Source organism: Erpetoichthys calabaricus, chromosome 9 (assembly GCF_900747795.2).
Source record: "Erpetoichthys calabaricus chromosome 9, fErpCal1.3, whole genome shotgun sequence".
Lineage (NCBI taxonomy): Eukaryota > Metazoa > Chordata > Cladistia > Polypteriformes > Polypteridae > Erpetoichthys > Erpetoichthys calabaricus.
Window position 1 is genome coordinate 112,223,027 of NC_041402.2, and position 19,926 is coordinate 112,242,952.

Consider the following 19,926-nt stretch of genomic DNA (forward strand, 5'->3'; position numbering starts at 1 on the left):
CACGAAGCGGAAGCGGAAGCAAAAGCAGAAGCGGACAATGGCCGACAGTGAGGTGAATCGCATTGCAACTGTAGTCGAGGAACTCCAGGCACTCGATGAACAGATTCAGAATCTTCTGTCCAGACGAAGATACCTCAGACATCTGAAGGCTCGGCTGTTGGATAAACCGTCCTCGCCATCCGTTATCGGCGTAACATCAACCCCGCGTTGTGCCGCGCAAGTCACCTTCACCCCCGCGCCTCGTAGGAGCGACACCGATGATGACCTCGGTGTATTTCAGCTATGCAGGCGGGGGTTCAAGGCCAGAACACCTCCATCGGCACAGGCAAGCATCGTAACCCAGAACCGGTTTGACCCTCTAAGCGTCCCCAGTTCGCCTTCAGCTCCTGGTGATGTAATTGTGGTAGGTGATTCTATTGTTAGGAACCTCAATATCACTTGCCCTAATAGAAAATCTTTTGTTTCTTGTTTTCCCGGTGCTCGTGTCCGAGATGTGACGAGACGTGCACCGGCGATCTACAAGAACAGGGCAGTTGGAGCCATTGTTATACATGCTGGCGTAAACGACATAAGGCACCGACAGTCGGAGATCCTCAAGGCAGACTTCACTGCATTAATTAAAGACACAAAGGAGAGGACCCCATCGGCAAAGATCTTCATCTCGGGTCCACTCCCTCTCGTCAGACGATCAAACGAGTATTACAGTCGTCTGCTTGGTTTAAACAACTGGCTGCAGGGCTTCTGCAAGAATCAAGACATCGGGTTCATTAACAACTGGGACCTCTTTTGGGAAAGACCGCGTTTCTTCAAGCGAGATGGCCTGCATCCGAACAGCTTCGGCGCCCGGGTCCTCTCCGAAAACATATTGAAGGTAATTCGTTTATCTTGACTATCTATCTCTGCTTTTAACCCCTTCCGAAATGCCACTCCTGTGTTTGGACATGATAATTGTTTAAAAAAATCTTCCATAAAAGTGCGCAACATAAATACTGTAATAACCAATCTTAATGCACATAGAAAATCTAGGCAATACGGCATAAACGCCAATAATTTAATTAAAGTTACTACTGTAGATGAACAATGTATTAAAACTGTAAAAACAGATCATAGATTAAACAAAAAATACACACAGAGCGGCGCTAATAAAAATAACTTAATTCCTGTTCCCTATATCAATAACGCACATAGTATTCATCTCTGCTCCTCCGAAACATTGAATATGGCACTATTAAATATTAGAGCTTTAACTAACAAGACATTTTTTATCAACGACATTATTAGTGAAAAAAAAATAGATTTTATTGCACTAAGTGAAACGTGGCTTAGCTCAGATGGCGCAGCTGTTTTAATCGAATCTGCGCCTCCGGATTACAGTTTTACTCGTGCTGATCGCCAAGGAAAGAGAGGTGGCGGATTAGCAAACATTTACTCTAGCAGGTTAAAATGTAAAAATATCAGTTTGGTAAGTTCAAGTCTTTTGAGTATCTCGCCATTGTTATTCAGGGAGATTCTCACGTTCTAGTATTATCCGTGTATAGACCTCCTAAATTCAACGCGTCTTTCTTTGAGGAATTCTCTGACTTGATGTCAATCTTAATTACGAACTATGACACACTCTTAATAGTCGGCGACTTTAATTTTCATGTAGATAATCAATGTGACCAAAAAGTAAAAGAATTTATGAACCTCCTGGACTCTTTTGATTTGAGACAGCTCGTTAATCAGCCTACACATAAAGCAGGTCATACGTTAGACTTAGTAATTACTAAAGGACTAAAAGTTGATATAAAGCAGGTCATTGATACGGGTCTTTCAGACCATTTTCTTCTACTTTTTAATATAGAAATAATGATAGAAAACACTCATGAGAAGCATATTGTTAAAAAACGCTTCTTAGACTCATCAGCAACTTTAAAACTTACAAACATTCTAACCAATCAGTCCGTTTATAGTGCCAACTATAATAGCGAGGAGAATGTAAATAGTAAGGTGGAAAGATTTAATACTAAAGTGAGGGCTGCTGTTGACATAGTTGCACCTGAAAAGACAGTTAAAAAATCTTCTAGCATTGTTATACCTTGGAAGACCCAAAGAGTGTCTGATTTAAAGAGAACATGCCGTAGAGCTGAGCGTAAATGGAGGAAGACTAAACTAACTATTGACTATGAGATATTAAAAGTTAAAATAACAGAATACAATAACACAGTCCGTCTTGAGAGGCGCTGCTATTTCTCTAAGATTATAAATAACAATGCTAGTAATCCCAGAGTCTTATTTTCGACAATTGATCATCTGTTAAACCCAGGTAACTCAAAGGAATGCCTCCTAAGTACTTCCAGTAAAACCTGTGAGGCTATCGCTGTATTTTTCAATCAAAAAATTAATGATATTAGAAATAACATAGTATATCTCCCCAACACTAAGGATCCTCCGAAACCCCAGTACTCCATAATAAATAAATTAGAGTCTTTCACTAGGATAGATTTACCTGATTTACATAAAATAATTTCTCAAATGAAACCATCCACCTGTGCCCTTGACCCAATACCAACAAATTTTTTCAAAGAAGTATCGGGTGTGCTTATTGATAATGTTCTTGACATAGTAAATTCGTCATTAGATACGGGGGTCTTCCAGACTGTCTTAAGACTGCGGTAGTTAAACCCCTACTTAAGAAAAATAATCTCGACCCCTCTGCTCTTGAAAATTATAGACCCATCTCTAACCTGCCTTTCTTAAGTAAAATTCTAGAGAAGGCAGTCATTATGCAGTTAAATGAGCACCTCAATAAACATGCTATTCTTGATAAATTTCAGTCAGGTTTTAGAACAAATCACAGCACAGAAACTGCACTCGTTAAAGTAGTAAATGACTTGCGGGTAAATGCAGACAGAGGCCATTTATCTGTTCTCATCCTCTTAGATTTGAGTGCCGCATTTGACACCATTGATCATAATATTCTTAAGAATCGCCTTAGTCAATGGGTGGGCCTCTCTGGCAGTGTCTTAAATTGGTTTGAATCCTACCTGGCAGGGAGAAAATTCTTTGTTAGTTGTGGTAATTATAACTCAAAGACACATGATATTCTATATGGTGTTCCACAAGGCTCTCTCCTGGGTCCGCTGCTCTTCTCAATCTACATGCTTCCATTAGGTCAGATTATCTCGGGACAAAACGTGAGCTACCACAGCTATGCTGATGACACACAGCTGTATTTATCAATAGCACCTGATGACCCCAAATCTCTTGATTCGCTAACACAATGTCTAACCTGTATCTCAGAATGGATGAATAGTAACTTTCTCAAATTAAATAAAGAAAAAACTGAAATCTTAGTGATTGGCAATAATGGATACAATGAGGCTATTAGAAATAAACTGGATGCATTAGGATTAAAAGTCAAATCGGAGGTAAAAAGCTTAGGGGTAACCGTTGATTGTAATCTGAATTTTAAATCGCATATTAATAAGATCACTAGGACAGCATTTTTTCACCTAAGGAACATAGCAAAAGTTAGACCTCTTATATCATCGAAAGATGCAGAGAAATTAGTTCATGCGTTTGTCTTTAGTCGGCTAGATTACTGTAATGCACTCCTCTCAGGACTACCCAAAAAAGACATCAATCGTTTGCAATTAGTGCAGAATGCAGCTGCTGGAATCCTTACCAGGAAAAGAAAATCCGAACACATTTCTCCAGTTTTGATGTCACTACACTGGTTACCTGTGTCATTCAGAATTGACTTTAAAATTCTGCTTATGGTTTATAAAGCTTTAAATAATCTCGCCCCGTCTTATATATCGGAATGTCTGACACCTTATATTCCAAATCGCAACCTCAGATCCTCAACTGAGTGTCTCCTTAGAATTCCAAGAGCAAAACTTAAAAGAAGTGGTGAGGCGGCCTTCTGCTGTTATGCACCTAAAATCTGGAATAGCCTGCCAGTAGGAATTCGCCAGGCTAATACAGTGGAGCACTTTAAAAAACTACTGAAAACACATTACTTTAACATGGCCTTCTCATAACTTCACTGTAATTTAATCCTGACACTCTGTATATCCAATTCCTTATAATAACTATTCATTCAAAACTTGTACTAACCCCTACTCTCTCTTCTGTTTCCTTTTCCGGTGTCCTATTGGTGGTGGCTTGTGCCACCACCATCTACCCAAAGCACCATGATGTTCCAACAATGATGGATGGATTAAAAGCCAGAAGTCTGTATAACCATCAGCATCAAGTGACTCCGTGAGAACCCTAACTACAAAGAGGACTATTTCATTTATGTTAGGTAGAATGCCCAAAGGGGACTGGGCGGTCTCGTGGCCTGGAACCCCTACAGATTTTATTTTTTTCTCCAGCCTTCTGGAGTTTTTTTTTTGTTTTTTCTGTCCACCCTGGCCATCGGACCTTACTCCTTTTTATGTTAACTAAGGTTGTCTTATTTTAATTTCTTATTTGTCTTTTATTCTTCTTTTCTTCATTATGTAAAGCACTTTGAGCTACTTTTTGTATGAAAATGTGCTATATAAATAAATGTTGTTGTTGTTGTTATAACATTAAAAAAGTTTGTTTTAGGTATATGTTCAACATTTCCTGTCATCCTACATTTCCACAGATTGTTGTAGACATGGAACACACATGAAATGCATGTGTTCTAAATATTGATATATTATTTACCCATACAACTCCAGGCACCTCACCCCTAGATAAACAGACTTGAGCTGGGAGAACTTTTTGTCTGAGTTGAGCTTCAGCAGTGTTTTGGTGGGAAAGCAGGCTGCTTGCTGCTTGTGGTGATCGACACATTTGCAAAACAAAAGATGCAAAGGAATTTAAGGTGGCCCGGGATTACGAGTTTTTTCATAGGCTTCTGGGATTTCTACTATTAATACTCTGGACATTACAAGGTGAATGTCATTAGAAAAGATAAAATAAAGTACATTTACCAAGAGAGTGAGGTGACAATATAGACCAGCTAATGTAAAACCTCCATTAATGCCCAAGGTAGAACTTATTCCTGAGAGAATATTTACTGTGAACTACATCATGTTAAGAAAGACCATCAGTATCTGCTAGCTTTACTGCATACATTGTGTCATACATTATGACTATATAAAATGTCATGGATAGCTTTGCAGCTTAGGGAATGCTGGGACCCTGTAGGTGGCATGATACATCTGTCATTTGTAACCTGTACAAGAAGGGTGATACCAGAAGACCAATGATATGGTTCATATAAAAACTGTTTTATTAAATTCTGAGCACAATTCAAGCTGGCAGGTCAGGTTCTGGCTGAGGAGCATGCACTGGTATAGTATGTTGCCGCACCCACCACATGACAAAAGACCTCTGGATCCCGGTTCGGCAGCCCCCACCAGACAGACACACAGTCCAGTCCTACCCTGGTCTAGCCACTCGGATCCTCAGCAAAGAGGATCCTGTTAACTGGATCACCCTCTGGGAATCATACCACATGGCCGTAGTGCCATAACTGACACAATGCAGGTAATGTGCCTCATTCAGGACTCTGTGAGCAGCCACTTGTTCAACACAAAGTCAAGCCAGTGGTATCCAAGGGGTGTCCTGCCTTTGTCTCAGGTCACTGGATAATATCCAATGTTTCGCAACCATATAGTAAAACAGGGAGCACCAGGACCCTAAAGACTTGGACCTTCATCCTTTTGCAGACATGACAGAAGTGCCACACACCCCTTTCCAGAAACCTCATGACCCACCATGCTGTCCCAATCCATCTACTGACTTCATAGGAAGAGTCACCAGAGAGATGGTGAGGTAAGTAATACTCTTGACAAAATCAGCATTCCCTCCACATACAGACACACTGATGGCTGTACCCAAGAGATCATTACAGGCCTGGATCATGGTTTTTATCCAGAACACTTGCAAGCCCAGAAACTCAGACTCCTCGCTCAGTCTCTTGAGTGCCCCTATTAGAGACTATTTGAAGATCACAGTATCGTTGGAAAAGTCAAGATCAATGAATCTCTCTTCACCAACAGTATTGGTATTTTATAAATGTGAATGATAGAAATAAAATGCAACCTTGCTTAAAATATTAAACAGATGTGTCATCTTTAACTTTATGCCTTTTGGTGGATCAATTCATCTTCTGCTCACTTAGCTATTTACTGTAACAGACATTTTATGCAAGGGTGCCAAATCTTTTGCATGCCACTGTATTGCATTTGCATGAAAAAGATCCCAATAGGTTTAAACACAACTTTTTAAATTAACACTCAAATTTATAGAAGCATATTTTGTTGGTTTAGTTTTTTATGTGTGAGGCGTTCATTGATGTCTTGCACCCCAAACACGAGGCTGAGTCTCAGTACTTTAGCAGAACCAGCTGTATTCAACTCGAAACTGGAACAGCAAGGTTATTTATTGTAGCGGTATACCATTCTACTAAACACAGACACAGCAAACAGGCAGGGTCGGGGCCAGGTTAGTGGCCAAGTTATAATGTTCCCTGCATTATCCATTGGGTGACCAGTGCTTTGCGCATAGCAGCAGTCAGCTTGTAGTTGTTTCTGTGGTGCTGCAAATCTGTAGTTGCCTCAGCGACAGACAAGCAACCCTCAACAGAAGCAGCAGTCAGTAGTTCGGTTGGGGAGGTTCTCAAATGAAGCAATTGCGCTTCTGCGTGTCGTCCTTTTGGGGGGGGGGGGGGGGTCTCTGAGTGGGCAAAGCAACCGTCCAAGCTGGGCTCGGCCAGGCATGAGAGAACATCAGCATTGGTGTGTGCAGCCCTGGGACGGTGGTGAACATTAAAAACAAATGCCTGTAAACTAATAAACCACTGAATGAGCCAGACATTCATACCCTTCTGTCCCAGCCCACTTAATTACTAAACATTCTTTCTCAATGGTCAAATAATTGCGCTCCCTGGGAAGCAGTTTCCTACTGAGAAACGTGATTGGGTGTTCTTCCCCCTGAAAACATTGTGAAAGCAAAGCTCGAAAACCGAAAGCACTTACAGTACATCTGTCTGCAGAATAAATTCCCTCAAAAAGTCTGGATTTCACAGAACTGGGAATGAGGATAGAGCGGCTTTTAGGTCTGAGAAGGCTCTGTCATAGGCATCGGACTGGACCACATTACAGTTCTTCCTGCCCTTTGTCAATGAGGGGAGCAGCCAGATACACAAAATTGGGAATGAACCACCTGTAGTATCCCTGCCTCTGTGTTTCGGTACATGGATATGTAAGCGCCTCCCCCTCCTTGTCCTTGAGGCTTTAGCAAACCCTTCCCCATGGAATACCCCAAATAATGGGTTTCTGGCTTACCCAGTCTACATTTCTTAGAGTTAGCCACCAACCCTGCCAGCCTCAAACTGTCAAGCATCACCTGCAGGTGGAAACGATGAGCTCTTCATTTGTTACCGAAAATGACTATATCGTCTAGATATGCTCCCGCATATGCGGAATGGAGATGCAGGATCTGGTTCATCATCATGGAGACCGAAAGGGAGCCTTGTAAATTCAAACAGCCCATCTAGAGTGGTGAATGCAGTCTTCTTGCAACTGCACTACTCCACGGTCACTTGCCAATATCCCTTCATGAAATCTAGGGTGGAAATATACGAGACCTGCCCAAACTTTTCCAAGAATTCATCCACACACGACATAGGGTTTTGGTAAAACTTAGAAATTTTATTCAACCTTCTAAAATCAATACAAAACCGAACCATACTCTTGAGTTTTGAGACAAGCACAATAAGGCTTTGCCACTCAATTTTGCTTTCATGAATTACACCCATCTTGAGCATCTGTTGAGGCTCCTCGTGTATCACCTTCCTTGTTGTCTTCGGAAGGCAATACGGGGGCACATGTACAGTAAGACGGGTGCAATCACAATCTTGTGTTCCATAATTTCTGTTCGGTCAGGTGTGGCTGAAAAGACATCTGAGTTCCTCTCGATCAGTGATAGCAATTCTTCCTTCTGAGTGTCAGTTTACGCAACCCCAATAGTGACTTCATTCTGAGGGACCACTGCAGACGTGACCAGGACCTGCAGGGGGTCATGCCACTCTTTTAAGAGATTGATATTCAATATTTGTACAGGGTTCCATCGACGGGAATTCTGACTTTATAATTCACTGGGGACACATGCACTTCAATCACCGCCGGACCAAGTGATTCAGCCTGAAATTTATGCAGATCTGATGGGATCAACAGAAGTATGCAATGCCCCTTCTTAAATTCACGGAGTTTACTTGTCCTATCATAATCACATTTCTGCGCCTCCTGCTCAGGCTGCAGGTGTTCCACCGCAATAGAGGACAACCTGTTCCTGCAGCAAAATGACTTGGTCGACAAACCTCCCCCCACAAGGTGCCTCGCAAGTTCCTGTCCACTCTTCTCTAACACCCCACACAGTCGGTGGCCAAATAGTAGTTCGAAAGGGTTGAACTCAGTAGAAGCTTGGGAGGACTTGTGAACAGGAAACAGGAGGAAGGGCACTACTTTATTTGAGGAGGAAGCATCATGGGTCACATGCCGAATCATCTGTTTTAGGGTTTTATTAAATCGTTCAGTCAGACCATTTGTCTGCAGATGATAAACCATGGAGTGTAAATGCTTAATTGCAAAATTTTCACATAGTTGCTTCATGATGCGAGTGATAAAGGGTGTGTCCTGATCTGACAAAATCCTGCAAGGGATACCAATATGTATGAACATTTCTGAGAGTACTTTTGCAATAGTCCAGGCATCCACTCGCTGCAGCACAGCCACCTCCGGGTATCTTGTAGCCTGATCGACTAACACAACCACATACTGAAACCCATTTTTAGTCTTGGGAAGCAGACCAACAAAATCTAACCCCACCCTTTCAAAGGGGACATCAAAGAATAGGCATCAGTACAAGGGGTGCACTAGCGGGTCTGTAAGCGTAAACTATTTGACAGATGGGACAGGCCTTACAGAATTGCTGCACATCCTGGCCCAAATTCACCCAATAAAAGCATTTCAAAATGCATTCCCTTGTTTTTTCTGCACTGAGGTGACTCCCTAAAATGTAACTGTGAGCAATTTTTAACACCATGAGCCCACTTGGCACCACCAACTGTTTGATCTGCCCATCACTTAAGCAATTATAAATCACCCGATACAGGAAACCATCCTTAATTTAAAAATGTGGTGTTTTAAAGTTTGGGGCCTCTCTCTCTAGATAGTAAGAGTCATTTGCAACGTGGGGTTGTCTGACTGCAAAATCCAAATTACCATAATATTGGCTTGCTGCAGGTGAGCAAACTCTGTTTGAATGGCAGTCTCTGCTCCCTCTGTGCCCGATGCAGCATCGCACTCACCACCTGCTGTTATTTTTGGGGTCCTTAGCAGGTATCCAGCCTAGGGAGGTTGTTTACACGAGCAACAACGTGATAAAGTCTGCCAGCTGCCCCGGGTCCTCACTTGAGGATTCGTCCCCAACCTCACTGGATAACTCCAGTTCAATTTCAAGCCTGGCTCCTTAACTGACATTGTCAGCTGCGAGCCCATCTCTAGAGGATAGAGCTCTGCAGGTGGCCATGGCCCGTGGGAAAATTGCATTCCTTTTTCCTATTGAAAGAGGCCAGGGTAAAGTGGCTGATATGGCAGTCCAAACCTTAAAGTTCTTCCTTTTAAATTTCAGAGACAGCAATATAGTCTTGTATGTTTTAACTTCTCCATTGACACAGCAAATGTTATCCTGGTCTGTAGTCCTATTAGGGGTCTGCCGGAGCAAATTGTCCTCCCTTAACATCTTGGAGGAGACTTGCGAGCTGCATACCTGGGCCAGATCAATGGCCATGCTTTGTGCAGGTGGGAGGTGGCAATCCCAAGACAGATGTCCTGGTTGATCACAGCAAAAGCTGCTGAGTACAGTCCGCACTATGGTGTTCCTATAATGGCGTCTTTCACTCGTGGTGCCAGCGACCCGAGGAGACTGTGCTGGTTGGATCAAAGTCAAGGCCAAGCTCAGGCAGCCCTGTTGTTTCCAGGTGGCTTAGGTGCCCTAAAAGAAGAGGCTGATTCTCAGTACTTTAGCAGAACCAGCTTTATTCAAGTCTCACAATGTTTTAACACTAGAATTACCAGAGCCTATAAAAAAACTCGTAGATCCGGCCCACCTTAAATCGCTTCTTAAATCTGTTCACACCTCTCCGCCAGCATCCTTTGTCCTCTAAATGTGCTGATAAAAGACAAGCTGCCAGCAGCCAGCTATTTCATCCCCCCACCGACTTAGAACGTGCGTAAACTTTTCCCAGCTCATGCCTTGATTGATTATCTGGGAGTGAAGTGGAGTTTTAGAGTGGAAATAATAGATCGTTATTTGGAACACACGCATTTCATGTGTGTGCCATTTCTACAGTAATCTGTGTAAACACATTGTTAAAACAGAAACTTTTTCATATTTTAGTAATAAATGTTACTAAATGTAGTAGGCATAAACTATAGAATGTGTAAAGCCTGAGTTCCAAAGATCAAACAAACACTTTCACAAAAGTTTCAAGGATGATACGACAGTTTCTGTGGTGTAGCACGCTAACATTCTCTTTTTTAGAGCGCAGCAGCTTTGCCGTGCCTCACAGACCTGAGTTCGATTCCCCACTGGGGATAAAGTGTTTTTTTTTTTTCTTTTTAACCTCAAACAGACATAATTATGTTATATTTTCATGTGGGATGCTCCTTTTAAAATATTTTTTTTAACAATTGAGACTGCAATTAACATGAACAACTATCCCTATAACTGTTATTTTTAAGATCCATAACACACAGACAGACAGAGCACTGCGTAATAGAGAGACAGACAGGCAGAGATATATAAATAAACAGGGAAAGCACATGTACTGAAAGAAAAAAAGATCAACATGTGCGTTGTTCCTGCTGCACTAAATAAGCTCATGCACCCCTTCCCCCATCTGACTCTCTAAGTAACAGCACAAGTACAGACGCAAACGAAGTGCATGTGTGTACTGTATAATATTAACAAAAAGAGCAGCGTACTACTGAAAACGGCAAATATAGGAGTGAGTGAGGATCGAACCGGGACTCTTGATTACACTTGGTTTGCGTCTGTACTTATGTTGTTACTTTGTCTATGTGTTATGGATCTTAAAAATAAGTTATAAGGACAGTTGTTCATGTTAATTGCAGTCTCAATTGTTAAAAAAATATTTGAAAAGGAGCATCCCACATAAAAATATAACGATCTCAGTAACTGACAGTGCATACCAATGTATAAATTTTATGTCCGTTTGAGTTTTAAAAGAAAAGAAAAAAAAAGCAACACTTCATCCCCAGCGGGGAATCAAACTCAGGTCTGTGAGGCAAGGAAAAGCTGCTCTGCGTTAAGAGGCAAATCTTAGCACGCTACGCCACAGAAGCTGTTGAATCATTCTTGAAGCTTTTGTGAAAGTGTTTATTTGATCTTTGGAACTCGGGCTTTATATATTCTATAGTTTATGCCTACTACATCTTGTAACATTTATTACTAAAATATGAAAAAGTTTCTGTTTTAACAATGTGTTTACACAGATTACTTTAGAATAATGATCTCTTATTTCCACTGTAATACTCCACTTCACTCCCACATAATCAATCAAGGCGTGAGCTGGGAAAACTTCACTCACGTTCTAAGTCGGTGGGGGGATGGAATAGCCGGCTGCTGGCAGCTTGTCTTTTATCAGCACATTTAGAGGACAAAGGATGCTGGCGGAGAGGTGTGAACGGATTTAAGAAGCGATTTAAGGTGGGCCGGATATACGAGTTTTTTCGTAGGCTCTGGTAATTCTAGTGTTAAGAGAAACAGTATTTAAATTTAAATTGCTTTTTCCAGTCACTAAAATACAGTTGAATGATGAGGTCAGTTGGCCAAGTAGAATAGAAAAAAACTCTAGTTAAGTTGTAGAAAAAAACAATATCTGTATTGGTTCCAGACCAAAAGACCACCCAGCCCCCGCTGGGAATTCTGCCTAACATAAATGTTCGTAAGTAGTTCTTTATTTATTTATTTATTTATTTATTTTTAAGCCTTCATTTTACAGGATTCGATGCAGTGTGTCTCATGGCAGGCAGACATTCAAACCAGCTGATGAAAATACTTTCAATATACGTAAGTGCCTGCAATATCTTTATATTATTTAAATTAGTAACAAATATTTATAATAGAACTACACACTGAGTAGCATATGTGTCAGGAGAAAAAAACCTTAACATTCAATCCCCATCAGAAACAAAATGGCATTTCAAAGAATATGAATCTTCAATATGTATTACTACGAAGCACAGAGAAAATATACAAAATGTACAAAACACAAATTTAATATAAACTTTACAATTCTATTACTACCTTTTAGAAAAGGCTAGGTGCTTTAATTTGAAAGATTTTTTAATTTTTCTGCAACTTTACTACAGGATACATTTTGGCATGCAGTGAATTTTGACTTCTAATACTGTATTAAATATTTCAACAAAATTTTGATATTACTTGGCAAAAGAGTTGAATTTTAATTTGATATGAAACACAGTATGACTTTTTGTACATACACTTGTTTTGAATCATATTCATTTTTAATGCTGTGGTTCTCAAACTAAGTTCTAATGCCCATTCTGCATTGCTGTCTTCTTGTTAAAGAATTAATTTTAAACTAAAACATGAGATCCACTGACCAACATATGTCGATCTGCTGATCCACATCTGTAGCTGCAGATATTTGTTCCAACAAATTCCAGTCAGTGAATTATTTTCACCTTTAATTGATCTCATTACCTGACCTTTTCTCTTTTCTCATATTTTGCATTCAGAAAAATGTAGTAGTGTTTAAGGTTCACATTTTGCATTGAGCAGCTGGGAAACTTGGGACTAAGTGTTTTGAGCATGGGAAAGGTGCTATATACTTTTATTATTAACCAGAAATCTTCCTATTTGCTAAAATGTTCTACAGCAGGATGCTACTGTACTAATTAAAAGGACAATACTTAATATTTAATCTTTATAGTATGATTAGGCTTCCTTATATAACACTTCTAAACAATTTTAAACTTCATAGTGCACTATTTTTTATTTATAATTTCTTCCTTCCCTTCTGAGAGAGCGTGCAAAAGCAAAAGAGAGAGACAGGATTGGAATGCTTTATCTCAAAATACCACAAAGTCATATAGTACAACATGATATCTTCCATGCCTCAAAGAAAATGTCTTTCTTATTTATTATTTTCAAAACAAGATTTTTCATTTACAATGATATACTTAATTGACAAAATTCACTTTCATACACTGTCAAGTTTACAGATATCCTATTAAGTACAAACTGAAAATAGATGCAGTCTTCTGCAACTTGTATTAACAAAGACAATATTTTTGCTGACTTATGGGAATAAACAAAAAAAGTGAAGAAAGGGCATTAGTGCAGTCTTATCACTTTGATCAAAGCAGAGACCCTGGAAACAGGACAGTATGTGGCTAGTGACTGATAAATTCAGAGCAGAATTTGCTGCACCTGTGAGGCCACAGTATCCGTAACTGTGGTGAGATAAATGTCAGTGCTGTTAAGAGATAGGTTCTGGCTCTGACAAATCAACACTGTGTGTTCCACAGGGCAGAAGTGGTACTTAGAATGGTTTTTGTTCAATCCCTAAAATAACAACATGCCCCTCTTGTTAGTACATAATTTCTCTAAACATTTAGAAAAATCCTTTAAGTTACAGGAAAAAGTATTATTATCAAGCAATACAGAAAACGCCCAGCTTTACATGTTCTACTTCAGGCAAAAAATGTATGCTGTGGTCAATTTTCTTTAATTTAGTTCACAATATGCTATGTTTTTCTGGTTCTTTACACTTTCTGCCTTTATTTTTGATAAATGTTTACTGGACTTTGACATCAGACCTTTCAAATTTTCACCCATTCTTTTAAAACAATTTGTAAATCAACTACATTTTTGAGAAGAGAGTACCAATCTATACAATAAAGAGGAAAATTTCTCAGAAAGAACATTGTGCTGCATCTCAGAAATTACATTGTGATCAGGGAATACAAATTATGTGCCAATTTGTTCTTTCAGTGTAACTCTGTTTATTAAGTCAGCCCATTTGTGTTCTGAATCTATATAGTTAGAAATTTAGAATAATCTAGACAAGAATAGGCCATTCAGTCCAACAAAGCTTGCCGGTCCTATCCACTTATTTCTAAAAAACATCAAGTCTAGTTTTGAAAGTCCCTAAAGTCTTACTGTCTACCACACTACTTGGAAGCTTATTCCAAGTGTCTATGGGTTTCTATGTAAAGAAGACTTCTTAATGTTTGTGCAAAGTTTGCCCTTGACAAGTTTCCAACTGTGCCCATGTGTTTTTGATGAATTCATTTTAAAATGAAAGTCTTTATCCACTGTACTAATGCCCTTCATAATTTTAAACACTTCAATCATATCACTCTTCAGAATTCATCTCCTGCATCCCTGGAATGCGCCTAGTCGCTGTTCTCTTGACTTTTCCAGCACTCCTTTTTGTAGCCTGGAGACCAAAACTGTTCACAATACTCCAGATGAGGACTTATTAGTGCATTATAAAGCTTCAGCATAACCTCCTTTGACTTGTACTCAACACATTGTGCTATATAACCTAACATTCTGTTAGCTTTCTTAATGGCCTCTGAACACTGTCTGGAAGTTAATAGCGTAGAGTCCACAATGACTCCTAAATCCTTCTCTTAAGGTGTACTAATGAAATGTATTATTATTATTATTTAATAATAATATTGTACATATATAATAATTTTTTATTTAAAGTTATATAAGTACAGTGTAACAATTAATCACTGATCCAATTACAATTGTATTTACATAATTATACTGTATCTTTACTTTAAAAAATGTAATTGTAACTTCACAATATATTATTACAATTATGTATCAGATGATCTAGGGTCTGGGCAATTTTACCTGAGAATAACAGTGATAACTGCATAGGTTGCTGGTATTTCAAAATCTTTAAAATGTGACAGCACACTGCAATAGTGTTTAGTACTGTTGCCTCACAGATTCTGTGTCTTGGGTTAGAATTCTGTCCAGAACCTACCTGTGTGAAGTTTGTACAATAACACCATTTCTTCTCCATGGGTTTCCTCCCACTTACCAAATACATGCATGTTATGATATGTGGGTATATGTAAGTGAGTTTGGGTATGCTATTCAGTAGTCACTGCAGTGGACTGGTTTGCCGTCTGGGGTTGCCTCCGGCCTTATGCCCAGTGATGCTGGGATTGACTCTGTTTCCCTGCGAACCTGAGTTGGGTTATGCAGGCATGACAATGTTATGTTATCTTACTTTAAAAGGTACATAGCTAGTGTAATGCTTGACGGGCAGGGACACCTGGATTGGACTCCCTTCCTGTGCCTGGCCGTGGGGCACAGGAAGAAAATGGACTTGAAAAGAGGCAGGAGATCTCCTGACTACACAGAGATCAGGGCATAAGATGCAGCATAAGGAATGGGTATGCTGGCATCCCGGCAGAATCTGATGAAGGAACAGTACTCAGCCGGGAGGCCAGCTTAAAGGAAGGACAGGGGAGTGCAATTATTTTATGTTCCCTGGAATGGCTAGGTGCACTCAAGGACAACAACTGAGCATGCTGGGAGTTGTAATGTCATGGAGCAGCACTGTGGGCATTCCCAGGTTCAAGATAAAAGGAACTGCCCTACCACCTCTGGATGTGTCAAAGTTGGGAGGGAGAAGGACAGTGCTCACCTGGAGGTGTGGAGGTGAGGGAAAAGAAGAGATAAAGAGGTACTGTGTGTATTGGAGAGCATTTGGGAAGATTATTATAAATAAATCACTTATTTAAACCTAGGACATGTGTTCGCATGGTGGTGTCTGGGGTTTGATGTGCAGCAGCGCACTCTACGGTCCATGTTAGTAAGGAATGGTCATAATAGTACCCAAAAAACATGACAAACAGTGCAACACAAATACAAGAATGTGACAAATGCTTGTTTTATCAGAGCATGTCAAGGGAGTGCCCATCTAGATTTCATATTTTGCAAAAATAAAGTCAGAATTTGAAAGTAATTGAACCACATCAGATCTATGTTCATAATATAATTACTTTCAGTCTTTTACCAGTGTAATAGTGGAAAATGTAGATTACAAACTTTAAGGAGTAAGTAAAATCTGCTGAAATCACCAGCTATCCACTTGATTTCCCTTTAAGATGCCAATTACAAAGTGCACACTACAAAACAGCCAGAACCTATATAACCAATTGGAGTTACTATTAATCTTTCTAGAGCCCTCAGAAATGTTACCAATTATAAGTGTATCTACAAATCTAGTGAAAATTTACAGAGGTGGTTAGAACAAACTGTTTAAATTATCAATTGTCTCTCATGATGGACTAAATATCAAATAATATTACAGAACATAGGCAGAAAACATAGGCAGGAAATCATTATAACTGTGGGTACATATGGCATGATGCAAACAGTAAGAGTTTATTTAGAAGTTTAACAAGGCAGCAACAAAAATTTGCTAGTCTGATTAGCTAGTCTAGAATGTCTGATCTTTGCAAATTGATTTTCAAGTAGAGTATCTTTAAATAATTATGTCATATGCAGATATAGAAGATGAATAAATTATTCCTAGAAAGGTGGTAATTAAAGGTATCAGTCTTAAAATATTTAAATACAGAGCAAACACAAGACCTTGCATGATGAGAACAGCTTTTAAGTAATCTGTGTTTACTTAATATTGAGTAAGGAACTGCAGACTTATACTTTACTTACTTAGGACATACCTACTTGTAAATTGCAACAAATTTGTGGGCAAAATGTTAACTACCATGTTACACTGCACTTGCCCAGTAATTACCAATTTAATGTAAAGTGTAATACCTTTGGGAACAGAATGTAATTACCATGTACTTACACTGTACATAAACAGAAATTTTCCAATGGTAAGAGTTTGTTGTTGCCATGTTCTTATTCAATACCTATGTAATAAACACCAATAAAAAAGTATCTTTCACCAAGGCTGAATCTTGAATGCACATTTTCACTACCCTGCCCCCACATGTCTGATTTTAATGTAACAATCACAACTTTAATAAGAAACAATATATTGTAGAAAACAAAATATAAAAAATAGTTTGAAAATCTCCAGTACAGATACAGTATGATGTGACATTTGATATTTCTCTTCAAGATTTGATTGTTTTGCATTTCTTTACACTAGAACAGTTTTACAGTATTTTCCAGTATAGGATCCTCTTTACAGTTTATGTCAGAGAAACATGAAATTATATGATCTGTGGTAAAAAATAAAAGATGTGCAAGTTCTCATCTGATAACAGTTTGATGGCAGAACTTTCACTGTGTAATATTTGAATTCAAATGGTCAATGTCCAGACTTGGCGATTAAAGATGTAATTTTGATACTACTCACTTTTAAAAGAAATGCTTTCCTGCTATCAAGACTGTGGGCCTCATGTATAATGGCGTGCATAGAATTCACACTAAAACATGGCATACAAAAACAGAAATGTGCGTACACCCAAAAAATTCCGACTTCCATGTTCTTCCGCTACATAAATCACGGTCTGCGTGAAATGTAACGCACGTGCACGCACCTGCCACCCCACCTTGACTCCTCCCAGAATTACACTTTTTTGAAAATGCAAATCAATATAAATAGCCCCTTAAGTTCAGTGTTCTGTGAAAAGACAATGGTAAAAGCATGGAGGGAGAAAAGAAAAATGTACTATTTGTTGGTTTAAGCACTGGTATAAACAACAAAAGGAAGTTGATCGAGTGACATAGAGTGGGGGAGAAACTGGAAAGTTCTAGTTCAGAAAGTTGCACAGTGCCCAAAATAAATAAAAAGTGTTCAGATATCAAAGTCGCCATAAAAAGGTGATTTGTAGCCCACCGTCTGAATATGGAAATGTATTAGGGTACAGAGAAAAGAAAAAAATAGGGACACAGTGGGAAAAAAGGTTGAAATGTCAACTTTAATCTCAAAATTTCCACTTTAATCACATAGTTTATTTTGTCATTAAAGTAGAACATCATAAACTTCATCTTCAGATTGTTTAATTTACTAGTTTCTCAAATCCCATCGTAACTAAAGTAGCATGTTAAATGCTTCGTATTCTCTGTGTTCTTCTATGTACTCTATGTGTGTGAATCGCTATGTGCTTCGTAAATGGGCTTTCTCTTACGCCAACAGGAAACAGAATACATTACATTCATGTTATTTCAGCTCTCTGAACAAATTAAATACTAAGATTTATACTTGATATCATTTTCATGATGAAATGAATTAAAGCATGTATTAAACATAGGGTCACGGTGGTGCTGTGGTAGCAACGAGCTGGCTTCCACATATTGTTCCTGCATTCCGCGTGATGCTTGCTGCACTGTGCCCGACCCTCAATTAAATAATTTATTACAGCAGTACTGTCTCTTTCAATCATACTAACCCCCAATTCCTGCCCTTCCTTTTCTTTTTCTAAGTAACCAATCACCACACAATCAGCTCTGTAATAAATGTGAAGCCATCTGTTAAGCTTAGAACACAGATTCTTCAAAATGTTTAAGGAACATTGAAATAACTTTGTAATACATGTTTAATTATTCCATCCATCTATTCATCCAGGTCACGCCAGTCCCAGCAAACATACAGCATGTGGCAGGACCAATCCCTGAATCGGGTGCCAGCTCATCGCTACTACTACGCCACCACACCTTCACATGTTTAATTATTAACAAATATATAATACAATACAATACAATACAGTTTATTTTTGTATAGCCCAAAATCACACAGGAAGTGCCGCAATGGGCTTTAACAGGCCCTGCCTCTTGACAGCCCCCCAGCCTTGACTCTCTAAGAAGACAAGGAAAAACTCCCAAAAAAAACCTTGTAGGGAAAAAATGGAAGAAACATTGGGAAAGGCAGTTCAAAGAGACAACAACAACATTTATTTATATAGCACATTTTCATACAAAAAGTAGCTCAAAGTGCTTTACATAATGAAGAGAAGAAAAATAAAAGACAAAATAAGAAATTAAAATACATTAATTACAACATTAATTAACATAGAAAGGAGTAAGGTCCGATGGCCAGGGTGGACAGAAAAAACAAAAAAAAACTCCAGAAGGCTGGAGAAAAAAATAAAATCTGTAGGGGTTCCAGGCCACGAGACCGCCCAGTCCCCTTTGGGCATTCTACCTAACATAAATGAAATAGTCCTCTTTGTAGTTCGGGTTTTTCACGGAGTCACTTGATGCTGATGGTCATACAGACTTCTGGCTTTTAATCCATCCATCATTGTTGGAACATCATGGTGCTTTGGGTAGACACCGGAAAAGGAAACAGAAGAGAGAGTAGGGGTTAGTACAGATTCTGAATGAATAGTTATTATAATGAATTATAATGGGTGTCAAAAGAAGGGGGTCAATACAATACAATGCAGTACACAGAACAGAACAATTCCTCAATATAGTAAGAAATAAAAAATATAAATTTTAGAAGTACAGAGCAGAATTTAACAGTAGATGATATATCCCATAATAAGATTTGGATTTGTGTAGAGTCCTGGAGACCTCATCCTTCAAGCTGCCTCCCCCATTTGGCCATTCCACGGCTGAAACAATGCTGGGCCAGCCAATCCGATGAAAGGACCCCTCTTTCCCACAATTCCTGCGATCCTCCATCTGGGATGACTTTTCCTTAGGCAGGCAAAACAACTTGGCAGGTGGGTCGTGGCACCAAGTGCCACATTTGAGTACCGAGAAGAAAAACAGAATAAGTGAGGGTTAGTATACAATTATAACTGTCATGTTACTTATGTTTAAGTGCTAATGACTAACAACAGAGATGCAGTCTGTATAGTTAATCAGCAGCTCTAATCAGGATATGCTAAA

General features: G+C 39.2%; 1 protein-coding gene across 1 annotated transcript in view; it reads left to right on the forward strand.

Annotated features, from left to right (window-relative positions):
• The first annotated feature begins 1,290 nt into the window (after nt 1–1,290).
• Nucleotides 1,291–19,926, forward strand: part of LOC127529081 (uncharacterized) — a 432,146-nt gene continuing 413,510 nt past the window's right edge. The window contains exon 1 of the mRNA XM_051931549.1: nt 1,291–3,153. Coding sequence (XP_051787509.1) covers nt 1,585–2,658 — 1,074 coding nt within the window. The 5' untranslated portion in view covers nt 1,291–1,584 and the 3' untranslated portion in view covers nt 2,659–3,153. The remainder of the gene's footprint in view (nt 3,154–19,926) is intronic.